The sequence below is a fragment of the Alligator sinensis genome, unplaced genomic scaffold (genome assembly GCF_000455745.1).
Source record: "Alligator sinensis unplaced genomic scaffold, ASM45574v1 scaffold125_1, whole genome shotgun sequence".
Taxonomy (NCBI): domain Eukaryota; kingdom Metazoa; phylum Chordata; order Crocodylia; family Alligatoridae; genus Alligator; species Alligator sinensis.
In genome coordinates, this window is record NW_005841893.1 from 360,927 (window position 1) to 374,167 (window position 13,241).

The following is a 13,241-nucleotide window of genomic DNA, read 5'->3' on the forward strand; positions in this document are numbered from 1 at the left end:
CCTGCTTTGAGCTGGGAGTTGGACTAAATGACCTCCTGAGGTCCCTTCCAACCCTGTTCTGTGATTTTGAGGCACCATACTTACAAAGACTGGAGCAGATTGGACTCTATTCAACAGTTACTAATACATTAAAGCACCATACAGCATATTCTAATCTACTTGAAACACAAATCTTTCACTAGTAATTCTCCCCACCACACCCCATTATTCACATACCCTTTCTTACTGACCATTTATTAGGTTGTTAAAATAATTGGATTTTGGTAGTTTGCTTCAAAGCATTACTAATCTTGAGCATACCTATCACTCTTCATTAAGAGGACTAGTGGAAGCACTAGATAATTCAATGGGTCATTCAGAAAACATTCTCCAATCACATAATGAATTTTACCCATCACATAATAAAATCAATCATTACCAGGGTCAGAATGAAATTTTGGCAAAGTTTGCAAAAATGACAACATCCCATTGGTGATGATATCTGCATTTTTTTCCAGCTGCGGTAGAGACAGAAATAAAGTGGTATAAGTGATTAGAAACCAGTTCAAATATGTAACACAACAGAAGTTCAGTGCATATAAACCACTTTCAAAATGGCCGAAACTGATTTAAGATAAAACTGGATGAATGTAATATCAGACTTAACCGATTTAGCTTAAATCAGTTTATTGAACTTCTGTCCCAGATCCCCTCCAGATTCAAGATAACTCAGTCCCCCAGCAGCCCAGGATGCTTTGCACCTTGCTTGCAACCTCCTCCCCCCAGCCCTCCACACAGTGGGTAGGCTAGCCTTGGCCCAAGCTGTCTGCTGCAGTCAAGCAGGGAGGCATGCTCTAGCACCTCTGGCTTCTGGCCTGAGCCACTGCAGGCATGTGGCTGCATTTCTGGAATCAAAAGTGGTGAAAGTCTGTTCACTTGCTTATCTGTTCAATCTATGCAGACTAACTTGCAATGATTGAATCAATTCAGCCTGGAGCTTTATGACTGTCCATACTTAGCCCTGAAGAAAGATAGAGGTAGAGGCAGGATGCAAGACTCGATAAAACTGTGATTTTCTTCCTAGGTTCCTATGACCCTTTTCACTTTCTGTGAGTAAACTTATATTAGGGAGGTTAAGCTCCCCTTTTTATACAAGTACTTGCTGTGCAATATAACTTTGTTTTGTGAGTATGTCATTGCTACCTATTATGTGGAAGGTGTCAAATCCATTCAGTTGTTCAATGCATCAGTTCAGGCTACTTGCTGAGTTCACAGATATACTTTTTCAATGCATTAGAGAAAGACTTTTGTTTATAAGAGACCAACCCATGAGTTTTATTACAATGAAGTTGCAAGTACTGTGTGCAATATCTCTCTGTGGTATATAGGCATGATATGCAAATAACTTTTATTTGAAAATCCTTTCCTAGGAAAACCTAAGGGGGTATTAGTGAGACATATTTTTTGGACAAATTCTGGATGTTGACAGGGATAGATGATGTTAAACAAGTGATTAAAGAGAGCATGAAGGAGAAAGAGCACTGAGGACTGGAAAACTCTCAGGGAAGCAAATGTGAAGATTTCCAATGAAAAATTAAATTTACATACTTTCTTCAGGAAACAGTCTTACAGAAACTCTTGCTGAACTATGAATTTATTTTAGCATCTATACAGTTGCTGTATTTTTTACAACAGGAACCATAATTTAGGCAGTTTTATCATAAAACTATGGCTTTATTGTGAAAAGTGCTGTAAAAAAAATCTTCTAAGTTTACAATCAAATCACTGGCAGTTGAATGCACTGAAAATACAGTAAATAAACTGTTTTCCTATAAATTATGTTTATGGGTAGTTCAGGAAAGTAAATGTCAGTGTTAAAACTGTTCTTTTATTTTTAAACAGTAAATAACTTCAAATTATCCAATATAAACGAGATAACATTTGTTTTAAGTAGTATCTGACTTAAGTCCACAACTAACAAAGAACCATAATTTCACACACAGTTTAACTATGTGTGCTGTGAACTATGTAAATGAATTAATCTACACCATGCTGGCCCACAGGGTCATCTAGGCTTTGCTCAGTACTTCAACCAAAAAAGGAAATGACAAAAACTTTATTGTAAGTGAAAAGAACCATGTGAACTAAAGTGCATCTTTACCAAGAATGTTGGGCATGATCCCAACATTTGATAATGCATGAGTTTGCATTATCAAATCCCATTAGTCTATCATGCCATGCACCTGGGAATAAGGATTAATTTATAGCATTCATTTTTGAAAGGCATAGAACAGCATTCAGGTTTAATAGACAAGTTGCTGATTGAACAGACCCAGCTTCCTAAGGAAAAACAGTTTTAAGATCTCTCTCATTTTTCTCATGAATTAATAACTTTTCTTATTTAATTATCACAAAACAGATTGGAGAGATTATGAAAACTGAACATACTTTACTAACAAGTACGTTTAGGGCCAGAGGCAAAGTTTATTGAAATCAATGGAAAGATTCTCATCTACTTCAGAGGTTTTGTACTAGGCCTAAACAGAGTCTTCAGGATGCTTACAAACATGGAATTAGCTTTACCAAACCCCTGCAAGTAGTACCAAAACCCTACAGGTCAGTAAATTGAGGCCAGGGACAAAATGCAGTCCTTCTGACTGACAGTCCTGTGCCTTCAGCAAATCAATCTTGCTCCTGTTTGTGAAAGAGGTCTACAGACTGAGCCTCTTGGTCCAAATCAAACCCACCACCCCAGGTGATTGTAACACCCCAGATCGATGTCAAAATTCAGCTTAGAACAAATATTTAAGATTTACAGATGTGACTTATAATAACATAGTGAAACAAACTTCATTGATGTTCAAAGGAAGAGAGGCAACAGATTTACACACCAGTCAAAGTATTTTTAAAAGTTTTTCTGGATGTCCTGTGACTTCAAACTTCTCTTTCAAGCTCACTATCCATTATCTGAAGCCCTCTGTGTTTTGGGATCCAAAAAAATCTCGCTTAAGCAAGATTCACAGATTTGGCTTATGAATCATTAAGCATGTAAATAACTGCACCCAAAAGAATTTTATTTTCTCAAATTAAGGTCCCAGTACAGGAAAGAATCCTCATTTAGGAAACTGGGTTTTTGGTTGTAGTTGTGTTGGTCTAAGGATATAGGCAGGAAAGGTTCTTTGAGTGGTATATTTTATTAGACCAACTGAGTATCTGGAAAAAAAAGTTTTAGGCAAGTTTTCGGGCGCAGTCACCCTTCTTTGGGCATAGGGAGTCTCAGACCAACAGAGACTCCCTATGCCCAAAGAAGGGTGACTGCGCCCGAAAACTTGCCTAAAACTTTTTTTTCCAGATACTCAGTTGGTCTAATAAAATATACCACTCAAAGAACCTTGCCTGCTCATTTAGGAAGGCTACTTCAGTAAGCATATTCTTTCCTCAGCTGGACCTTTTATAACTAACCAATAACTAAACTATTGACCTTTCATTTCAGTCTCATGCTGTTGAAATGTAAGTTCCAAGCTGCTACACATTTTTACAGGGTTCAATCTAGAAAGCAGTATCTTAAAAAAGAGCACTTTTAATCTTAAGAAAAAAATTAGTCTTATGATTTTCTTGAATGTGTTTCATATAATAGAAAGTATCATGAAAAAAGAGCTCCTAATGGTTATATAAAATTCTGATACCTCCCTTGGGTATGATCCAAAGCCAACTGGAGTCAATGAATATTTACTACTTTGCTTGCAGTTACATTCGCATCTAAGGAAACTCCAGGAAAGCTTCAGCTGTGTGCAAGAAGGAATCTTTCCCATTTCCACTGTTTTTTTTGGCAAGGACCTTGCTTTTTCTCCACTTTCCTCTGGAGCAGGGATCTGATTTAGAGATTTAGCTAGATTATACCACATGTGAATTGCTTTCCAAATAGAGCAAGTTAGGTGCTGACATCTTTTTCTGTTTAAATGGATTAAGTAATAATCATTATCAAGTTTATCACTTACCAACAACTGCCACAGGGCGGTATCAAGCTTAGCTCAGTTATTTCTCCTCATAAACTCAAGGAACTACTGCAGTATCTCAAATACCTTTCAAAGTTGACTTTTTCATAGTTACCAAATATATTCTATAACAGGTGCCTAGTCTATTACTCCAGTTGCCTCACAAGGATCCCACTCTTCATTTGAGTTTCAGTCAGCTCACCACTTCTTGCAATCAACTGGCAACAGATGGATTAGGCAATGCAGTCAACCCACCTCCTCATCACAGTCATCAGTTGCGTTTTGCTATCACTGTAGCTGCTTTGAAAAATAAGTAAATCAACATCCAGACTTCCCCTGTGCTTCCTCATCAGAGCAGTGATTGCTGGGTGAAACTGCAGTGTGTAAGTTGGAAATAGATGGAGCAACAAAGCCCATTATCTCCAATGGGCAGTGTTGGAGACAAACAGAAAACACCTGCTGCGCATGATGTCAATATCAGTCCCCTGCATGGCTGAATCCAATGGTCACAGCACAGTAGTAAAGCTCTCCAGTGAGTGTTTTTCTGTGCCTCTTCAAAACACCAAGGCAGTAATAGAATTTCACTTCATTGTAAAAGATGGAGATGACAAATACAGAGGTTAAGCTAAGCTGTAGCTCCAAGACATTTTAAATGTGGGCAGGTCAACCTGTTTTGGCCTGTAGGGAATGCCACAATGAGTAAAAATATCTTCATCTGCCAAATATGTAATGTACCATTGACACCATAAGCTATGTGAGATGGGAAGTGGTGAGAGGGGACATAAGTGCTGAAATCTGGGCTTGTTGTCCTCATCTCTGAATGGAAGTTAAAAACTCTGTCCAATTTTATGTTGTGGAGTTTATTTGCACCGGGGTGACTTTATGGCTTAAATATGAATTGTTATTAATAGGCAGTGATAGGCAAGGCAGCAGCTTGGGAAGAGAAGATACATGTAGGTGTTTTCAGCTCTATTTTGCACTGCAATATTTAAAGACTGGGGCCACATTTATAAAGCAGTGTCATAAAATGGAACCCACAATTCAATGCACACAAGTTTTACATGTGTGTAAAAAAAAAAAAAAGGGGCCAACTTTTTCAGGAAACTGCAGTTACATTTGGACTTTGGGAAATGAGATGTCTAACTAGTGCATTTATGCAAACAATGAAATTTGTGTATGTACATGGAGGAGGGTTACCTTCAAAGGTATTTTTGTGAAAATAGGAACAATTTTAGGCAGTGTTTTGTGGTATAAATAAAAGCAAAAGCCTTAAACTTTGATCAAAAAAAGGTTGTAAAGATCAATCAAAAGGCGTTGTGTAAAAGTGTGGGCTAGGAAAAGAGGAAGAACGTCTGGCCTTGTAATCAGCGGTTACTGAGACAGCAAGAAAAGAGTGTTTTGTAATAAAGAAATGAAAATAATGTTTTTGCAACTGTTACTGCAGCTAGGTTTCTAAAAATTTCACTATATGTTCACGTGAATTGTAAGTGGCTGTTAAAAAGGTATATAAGCCCTTTGCTCTAACGTTTAGGGAGGAAGCCCCCTCCAAGTGCATGGTGAATCCATGTCACTTTGGGCCCCTCCTACAGCTGTAGCTCTATCCAAATGAAGCTTCTGCTGACCTGACCCAAAAGTTTGCTGCGTGTGTTTTCCATGACAGTTTGATATCCCTTGAAAATGGTAAAGTATCCTCTCCAGTTCACATTGTGGAAGTCCAACTTTTGCATTCAGTTATTGTAAGAACTAGCAATGGAAAAAAAAAACAACAACTCAACATATGTGGTCCTAAAGATTATCTTAATCCCTCTTTTTGATTTTTTTCTTACATCACTAAGTGGTGGCTCACAACAGTATCCTTCCTTGGCTAAAGACACACGGGCTGCTTGCAGAAGTTAAAAAACAAAACAAAACAAAAATGGCACTTTACTTTCAACTAGGCGCTTTCCTGTAGTGAGCCCAGCGTGTGCCCAGAAGACTCAGCAGCTTAGTTGGGCCTGGCTCACCCTATGTCTGTATAGATCAGGGCATTTTAGTGGGGCTTTTTTGGCACTTTTATCTAATAGCTGATTGACTCAGCTTTAGGTAAAAGCTCCAAAAAGCCCTGCTGAAGCATCTAATCCATACAGACGCTGCAGAGCCGGATCAAAGTAACACGCTGCTTCTTACAGTAAAGTCTGTTTGTTTTTTTGTTTGCTTTTTGTTTGTTAAATATCTGCAAGCAGCCATTCTTTCCCATCCTCCAAATATGTATATCCCCCTGAGGTCCCAATTCTGTGTGTGTTTCAGATAGGAAAGCTACTTTAAGTAAGGTTTTTAAAGTAGGCCTTGGGTGTTTGCTGGCTTGCGTTTGGTTAAGAGGTGTTTAAAATAAGTGAAATATGAAACGTGGGGAAGCTTTCTTCATATTCATTTTAATTATTGATATGCTACCATCTCTCTGAAACAGATCCCAGATATGCCCAAGGAAAATTCATTTGAAAAGGAGTTTCTCTCAACTTCTGTTAAGCTAACTTGTTCTCCTGAGTGCCCTCAACTCAGATAAGTAGCAAAGAGGGATATATTAGGCTACATGTAGTTTTACAGGTCATTCAGCAGAATCTGATCCAAATGCTTTCAGAGTTATCATTTACATTTACACTGCTTACTCCTCAGAGAATCTGAGCCCATAGACTACCTAAAGGGTTACATTGGGATGTCATTATTGCCTTTTCATCTGTGACATATACATACAATATAATCTTGTTACCATATTTTTATGTTCTTTGAAGGAGGACCCTGCCCATTTTGTGCAGCCTCACTGTTTGAACTATTCAGTTAGGCAGGCCTTCCTTGCATGAAAAAAAAAAAACGGTGAAATGTATTCAACATGAATTTTTAATGGCCATTGACATAGAAAACTTTATTTTCAAATACATTTTACAGTTTAATCATATTGGAAATGTCTCCTATCCTTCGAGCTTTCCAATTGCCAGGCTGAACACTAAGTACAGATAGTCAAAAAGCTCAAGGCCGAATTGATTCAATTTATGCAGGTTAGTCTAAGATGTGCAGGTTGAACCAATAAGCAAGTGAACAGAAATTCACTTTCGATTCCAGAAATACCACACGCCTTCAGTGGCCCAGGCCAGAAGCTGGGGGAGAGGAGGGGGATGCTAGAGCACACCACCCTGTTTGGCTGGAGCTTCGCCCAAGGACAAACCCACCCGCTCTGCAAGAGGAGGCTTGCAAACAAGGGATGCCGGAGGACTGTGAGTTAACTTGAATCTGGGGGTGGGATCTGGGACAGAAGTTCAATAAGCCAGTTTAACTTAAATCAGTTAAATCTGACACTATATCCCTCCAGGTTTATCTTAAACTGGTTTTAGTCATTTTAAAAGCAGTTTATGTGCCCCAAACTTCTGTTGTGTTACAGATTTCAACCAGTTTCCAATCACTTACACCACTTTGTGTGTAATTTCTGTTCCTAGCCTAAAGGTAAGCAGGTCTCATGTGGGTCAGAACAGCATACCAGAATGGCACAGTAGAAGTTGCTTAGACAGAGCAATAAAATACATATTGTTATAAATAGCATTTATAATAAATAATTACTTAAGGCCTAACCTAGGAGGATCTGAAAATCTTGTACTATAATTTCCTCAGTTCTATAATTAGGCCATATAACAAAATAATAATATTTACTGTTTACCCTGCATTATTCATCTCTAATTTTCAATGTTTCACAAAGATGGAAAAAACTATTATTATTTCTATTAACATTGTAACAGTCAGAAACCATATATAATCTATGGTTTATGTATGATCTACACATGTGTATCTGTGTACATGTGTGTGTATAATCTAATACATATGTACACATACATTCTAACACAGGAACATATGTTTGTAGATACAAAGGCTCTAGAATGGTTAAATTGAGCTTAGCAAAAATCTATACAAAGGGGTGCGGGAGGGGGTATGTCACAGTGGGGTCCTACAGGAGGGCCATGATCTCCTTGAGGCTCCCTTCCCATGCCAAGTTGGCCCAAGGGCACCCTCAAATTCTCGTCTGCCACGTCTTTGATGACACCATATATTTGGGAGGCTGCCTTTTACACCCTCTTGGTCACTTCTCGCTGGTTACTCGGACCCTGTGGTTTCCTGGACCCCTCGTGGGTCCCGCTCTACAATGGGTGCTTCAGGGGCACCCTAGCCTTATGGGCTATGTGTGGCTCCAACCACCCCTTTACCATGCCGCAAGCCTCGCAGCTGGAATAGACATTGTTCGGTCCAGGTCTACACCCTCTCTCCAGCGCTTGGTCTCTCCGCGGCCCTGTCTCTCTCCATGACCTCTCTCTGGCCCTCGGGCTCCCCGTGGCCCTGTCTCTCTCCGCACCCTCTCTCTGGCACTTCTCAAAGCACTGCCCCCTTCTCCGGGGTCTTCTCAGTAATGCCTTCCTCTTCTCTGGGCCTTCTCAAAGATGCTGCCCCCTTCTCTGGGGCTCCTCTGTAATGCTGCCCGCCTTCTCTGGGGCCTTCTCAGTAATGCCGCCCTCTCTCCGGGGCTGGGGTCTGTGCACCCCAAATGCTGCGCCCTTGCTGGCACTGGGGTTCCCCCCCTGCTGTGGGTCCCCTGTGAGGCCTCCTCCAACCCCTAGTAGCCTCACCCAAACCACCGGTGACAAACAGCAACACAAACGCAAGCCACTTAGCTATAACATAAACTGAAGCCGCCCGGCTAGAACCATGTTCAAGCCTACCGGGGATTCTCCATGTTGTGGCAGTGTCAGACACTTCTCCTCTCTTCCATAACAGAGAGCTCCTTCCTCCTTGGCTGCTGGCAGAGAACTGCCTCTGGCCTAAGCCCCTAGGGTTGATAAGGGAGCCAGGCCCTGCCCCTTTCAATCAGCTGACCACTGGCAGGTGTGGGTCGCTTGCTGGCTCATTTTCCCCTGGTAACCAACAGCTGTGCTCTTTATTCACTGCTAGGGCTCCTTCCCTAGCAGTCTTTTCCATCTTAGGAGCAGGGCACCTAGGTGCTCTGCGACACACCTCCCCCCTTAAGATCCCGACTCACCGAGGCGGGTCTTCATTCTTGTACCTCTGGCCTCCTTCTTCTTGGTCCTTTTAAGTTCATGTTTTGGCTCACCAACACTTCAAAGGCATAGAGGTGGAGGTTTTAAGGCACCTCCTACTTGCCTGTTACCCAAGGCGCACCATGTGGGATTTTACGGGAGTTGCCCCGCCACGGGCAGTTCCCCCACACTAGCCGATCTTGGTAGGTTACAGTCCCTGTCGGTTGAGCTCCCATCTACCTTTTGGGGTTTCTTCTCCCTCTCACTTCTGGCTTGTCTATCTTCCACCCCTGCATACCCTGGTCTCTTCCTCCGTGCAGGTTGTGTGGTGTCTTGCTTTTCTATGGCTCTCTGGAGCCCCTGAAGCCTTCCCCAAATCTCCCACTGTCTCTCCAATGCCTTCTGGGCATATTCTTCCCTCCAAAACTCTACCTTCCCCTGGCCGGTGGGTCTTCCTCTCAGCCCTTTATAGAACTTTACACAGGCTACACCTCCCACTCTCGCTTCAATGAGTTTCCTTAACGTCCACCACCGGACCTGTCTCGGGATGTTATTTACATATACTTGTGGTCTTCTCTCAGGCTTTGGTCCCTCTTTGGGTGGTCGTTCCCTCCTCTGTATCTCTGACTCCTGGGCCAGCCTTTCTTTTCTGGGTCTCACTGACCTCTTCTTCCTGGGACTTGTCTCTGACTCCTTTTGTCTCAGGCCTTGTGTCACCTGTGTACAGCCGTGGCTAACCTGCTGACAAGTCTCGCTCCTTGGGCTAGCCTGCTCACCTTTCCCTGCCGTCCCTGCAGCTATCGTGTCTCCTTCCCCTAACTGCCTCTGCCTGGGTACTGTAATTCCTCCCTTGGCTTGAGGTTTACAGAGCTCACCCAGCTGACATCTTAGACGGCTCATCTCCCCTGCATGAAGCTTCACCCATTGGTCCCATCTCCTATTGCAGCATTCCAGGAGGGCTGGTAGGACCTCTTCTTATAGGGCTGTAGTCTTCGCCCCTACCGATCCCTTCTCTGGGTTGCTTCTCTCCGATTGCCCTGACTCGGTCTCCTCTTTTGGATCCTCCGGTCCTTGGTCTCCAGGGAAGTTCATTTGTTCTGGAGGCTTCTGACCCACTAGCTGCATGGTTGTTAGTTGTTTCTCCACTTCCCTCGGGGACCTTTTCACTACTTCCCGTTCCTGGTGTTGCTCTAGGCGTTTAGACTTAGCCATGGTCACACATTCTGCCAGTTGGGCTCCCAGCGTCTCCAGCCTCTCTTACATTGCTTCGACCAACTCCACCACTTGAGCCCCTGGTTCTACTTCTGTCTGGGTTGCTGTACTTGTTACCTCTGGCACCTCCGACTCCCCAGAATCTTGGCCTTTTGTAGCCGTCTGACTGCTTGCTGCCTGTAGCATTTTATTTTCTGCCTCTAATGCCTGAATCTGCTGCCTTAAGGTTAGCCTTTGAAGCTGTGACTGCTTCCTCTCTGCATTAGTCACTGCCTCTCTAGCTGAGCTGGCTTCTAGGAGTGTTTTAAGGGACTGTACCTGTTCTTCCAGGTGGTCTTTTCCCACCTCCACACTCTGTAACTGGGACCGTAACCCCTCGTTCTCTCTCACCCCGGCCTCTAACTCCTTTTCAAGGGACAAGTTTTGATGGTGCAGTGCCTCGTACTTTGCCATGTTAGCTTTTACCTTTTCCATCTCCTGTGTGACCGCCTTGCCAGTTTCTTTTGCTTGAGCATGGCTTTCAAGCAGTTTGTCCCGCAGCTCCTGTGCTAGGTGTTCTGCACAAATGCACTTCTGCTGCTAGTCTTCCAACTCGTCGTGGAATTCCTCTATACGGCCCTCCTGGCTGCGGACTTCTTTCTGTAGGACACTAATTAGGCTTCTTGACACCTCCAACCTCTGTTGCATCTCCTTCTGTTCCCCTGCCTGGGTTGTGTAGGTTTCAGTAGACCTTGCCCTCCATGCTGCCATCTCCCTCTGCATCTTTTGCAGTTTCTCTTCCCTCTGTCTGCTCTTTTTGGCCTCCTCTGCCATGAGCCGTTCCAGCACTCGAGTCTTCTCTGCCTCTGCTACAATCAAGTGCCTAATTTCTATAGAGCCTCCTTCCTTTTTCCCTGCCTGTACCTGCTGTTCTAACCCAGCGGCCTTTGCCTCAGCTTGCTCTCTCTGGGATTGGGCTACCTCTAGCTCCCACTCCAGCCGTGCAATTTTTTCCTCTAATTCATCTACCCGTAATAACCAGGCAAAATTCTCTTGTTTCAGGGTCTCTATATCCTCTATCCCTTCCATGGTTCTACTTTCATCCTAGGCCAGACCCAACATCTTCCCTTCTACAATCTCTAACGGCAGTCTCGTCTCTGATCTGGGCTTGTCTTCTTAAGCTCCAGTCTCACTGCCTTGCCTTTCTTTATATCTGTTCTAGCCCTAAGGTTTGTTCCCCCTTCTCAGGGACATGGGTTCCTTCCCTGTGCACGGTCTTACTTTCCTGGCCAATGCACCAGTTTGTCACAGTGGGGTCCTACAGGAGGGCCATGATCTCTTCAAGGCCCCCTTCCCATGCCAAGTTGGCCCAAGGGCACCCTCAAATTCTCACCAGCCATGTCTTTGATGACACCATATATTTGGGAGGCTGCCTTTTTCGACCTCTTGGTCACTTCTCGCTGGTTACTCGGACCCCGTGGTTTCCTGGATCCCTTGTGGGTTCCGCTCTACAATGGGTGCTTCAGGGGCACCCTAGCCTTATGGGCTATGCGTGGCTCCAACCACCCCTTTACCATGCCTCAAGCCTCGCAGCTGGAATAGATGTTGTGCAGTCCAGGTCTACACCCTCTCTCTGGTGCTCGGGCTCTCCACGGCCCTGTCTCTCTCCATGCCCTCTCTCTGGCCCTCGGGCTCTCCACAGCCCTGTCTCTCTTTTCATCCTCTCTCTGGCACTTCCCAAAGCACTGCCCCCTTCTCCGGGGCCTTCTCAGTAATGCCACCCTCTTCTCAGGGCCTTCTCAAAGATGCTGCCCCCTTCTCTGGGGCTCCTCCATAATGCTGCCCCCCTTCTCTGGGGCCTTCTCAGTAATGCTGCCCTCTCTGGGACTGGGGTCTATGCACCCCAAATGCTGCGCCCTTGCTGGTGCTGGGGTTCCCACACTGCTGTGGTTCCCCTGTGAGGCCTCCTCCAACCCCTAGTAGCCTCACCCAAACCACCGGTGACAAACAGCAACACAAATGCAAGCCTCTTAGCTATAACATAAACTGAAGCCGCCTGACTATAACCATGTTCAAGCCTACCAGGGATTCTCCATCTCGCGGCAGTGTCAGATGCTGCTCCTGCATCTGGCTTCTCCTCTCTTCTATAAAAGAGAGCTCCTTCCTCCTTGGCTGCTGGCAGAGAACTGCCTCTGGCCTCAGCCCCTAGGGTTGATAAGGGAGCCAGGCCCTGCCCCTTTCAATCAACTGACTGCTGGCAGGTGTGGGTTGCTTGCTGGCTCCAGTTGCCCCTGGTAACCAACAACTGTGCTCTTTACTCACTGCTAGGGCTCCTTCCCTAGCAGTCTTTTACTTCTTAGGAGCAGGGCACCTAGGTGCTCTGTGACAGGGTAGAAGGACAAGGCAGCTTTCTGGCTCCTTTATCTGTGGTTTGTGGGCACCATTCTGTGTTTTCAGACACTCTCCTGTACTAGCTGACAATAACCCCATTCTGATAGCCACAGATCACCTTTGTGTAGTGACACCAGATCCATATCCTTTCAAAGAAGGGGCAGTATAGAAACTACTCAGCTATCCTCATGCTACCTCCAGGATCTCCAGAATAGAAAGGCACTCAGCCAGTCACTTCAGTCAGTTTGCAACACAGTGATGCAATTTTTAAGAATCTAGTTATTATAATACAGTAAAGATGTATAGTATGTAGGATATGCCTCATCCTTTCATCTCACACCTACCACTAAAATGTATACAGTGGTCCTTTTCAAGGATCAAATAGTTTAGTGTAGAATAATTTTTGGAGAAAAACCATAAACACTGCAATTTCTGGTTGTCTGCTGATTGTCTCTCACTGATTTAATATACAATTTGTTAGCTAAAGGTGGCTTTGCTAACTGGAAACCCTGCAAATTCAACTAGGCCCTGGAGAAACAAACTGAGGTGTATTCTTTTTTTTCTTCTTTGTGTTCTAGCCGAAACTGGTTTCACCCATTTTTGCAACCCCAACTAACCTCCATGTTCTTTCCCT

At 43.9% G+C, this 13,241-nt stretch overlaps 1 protein-coding gene across 11 annotated transcripts in view; it reads right to left on the bottom strand.

Moving 5' to 3' along the window:
* LOC102374542 (mitogen-activated protein kinase 10) overlaps window positions 1–13,241 on the bottom strand; it is a 258,167-nt gene that overhangs the window by 133,405 nt on the left and 111,521 nt on the right. Inside the window, exon 1 of one of the 11 annotated variants that reach the window (XM_006018084.3) lies at window positions 12,299–12,319. The exons of 5 other annotated variants lie outside the window; for them this stretch is intronic. In XM_006018084.3, coding sequence (XP_006018146.1) covers window positions 12,299–12,312 — 14 coding nt within the window. In that variant the 5' untranslated portion in view covers window positions 12,313–12,319. Of the gene's footprint in view, window positions 1–3,665; window positions 3,822–3,977; window positions 4,011–4,229; window positions 4,351–8,710; window positions 8,790–12,298; window positions 12,320–13,241 lie in introns of those variants that run through there. 5 more of the 11 variants (XM_006018083.3, XM_006018081.3, XM_006018085.3 and 2 more) reach the window with 5 other exon arrangements.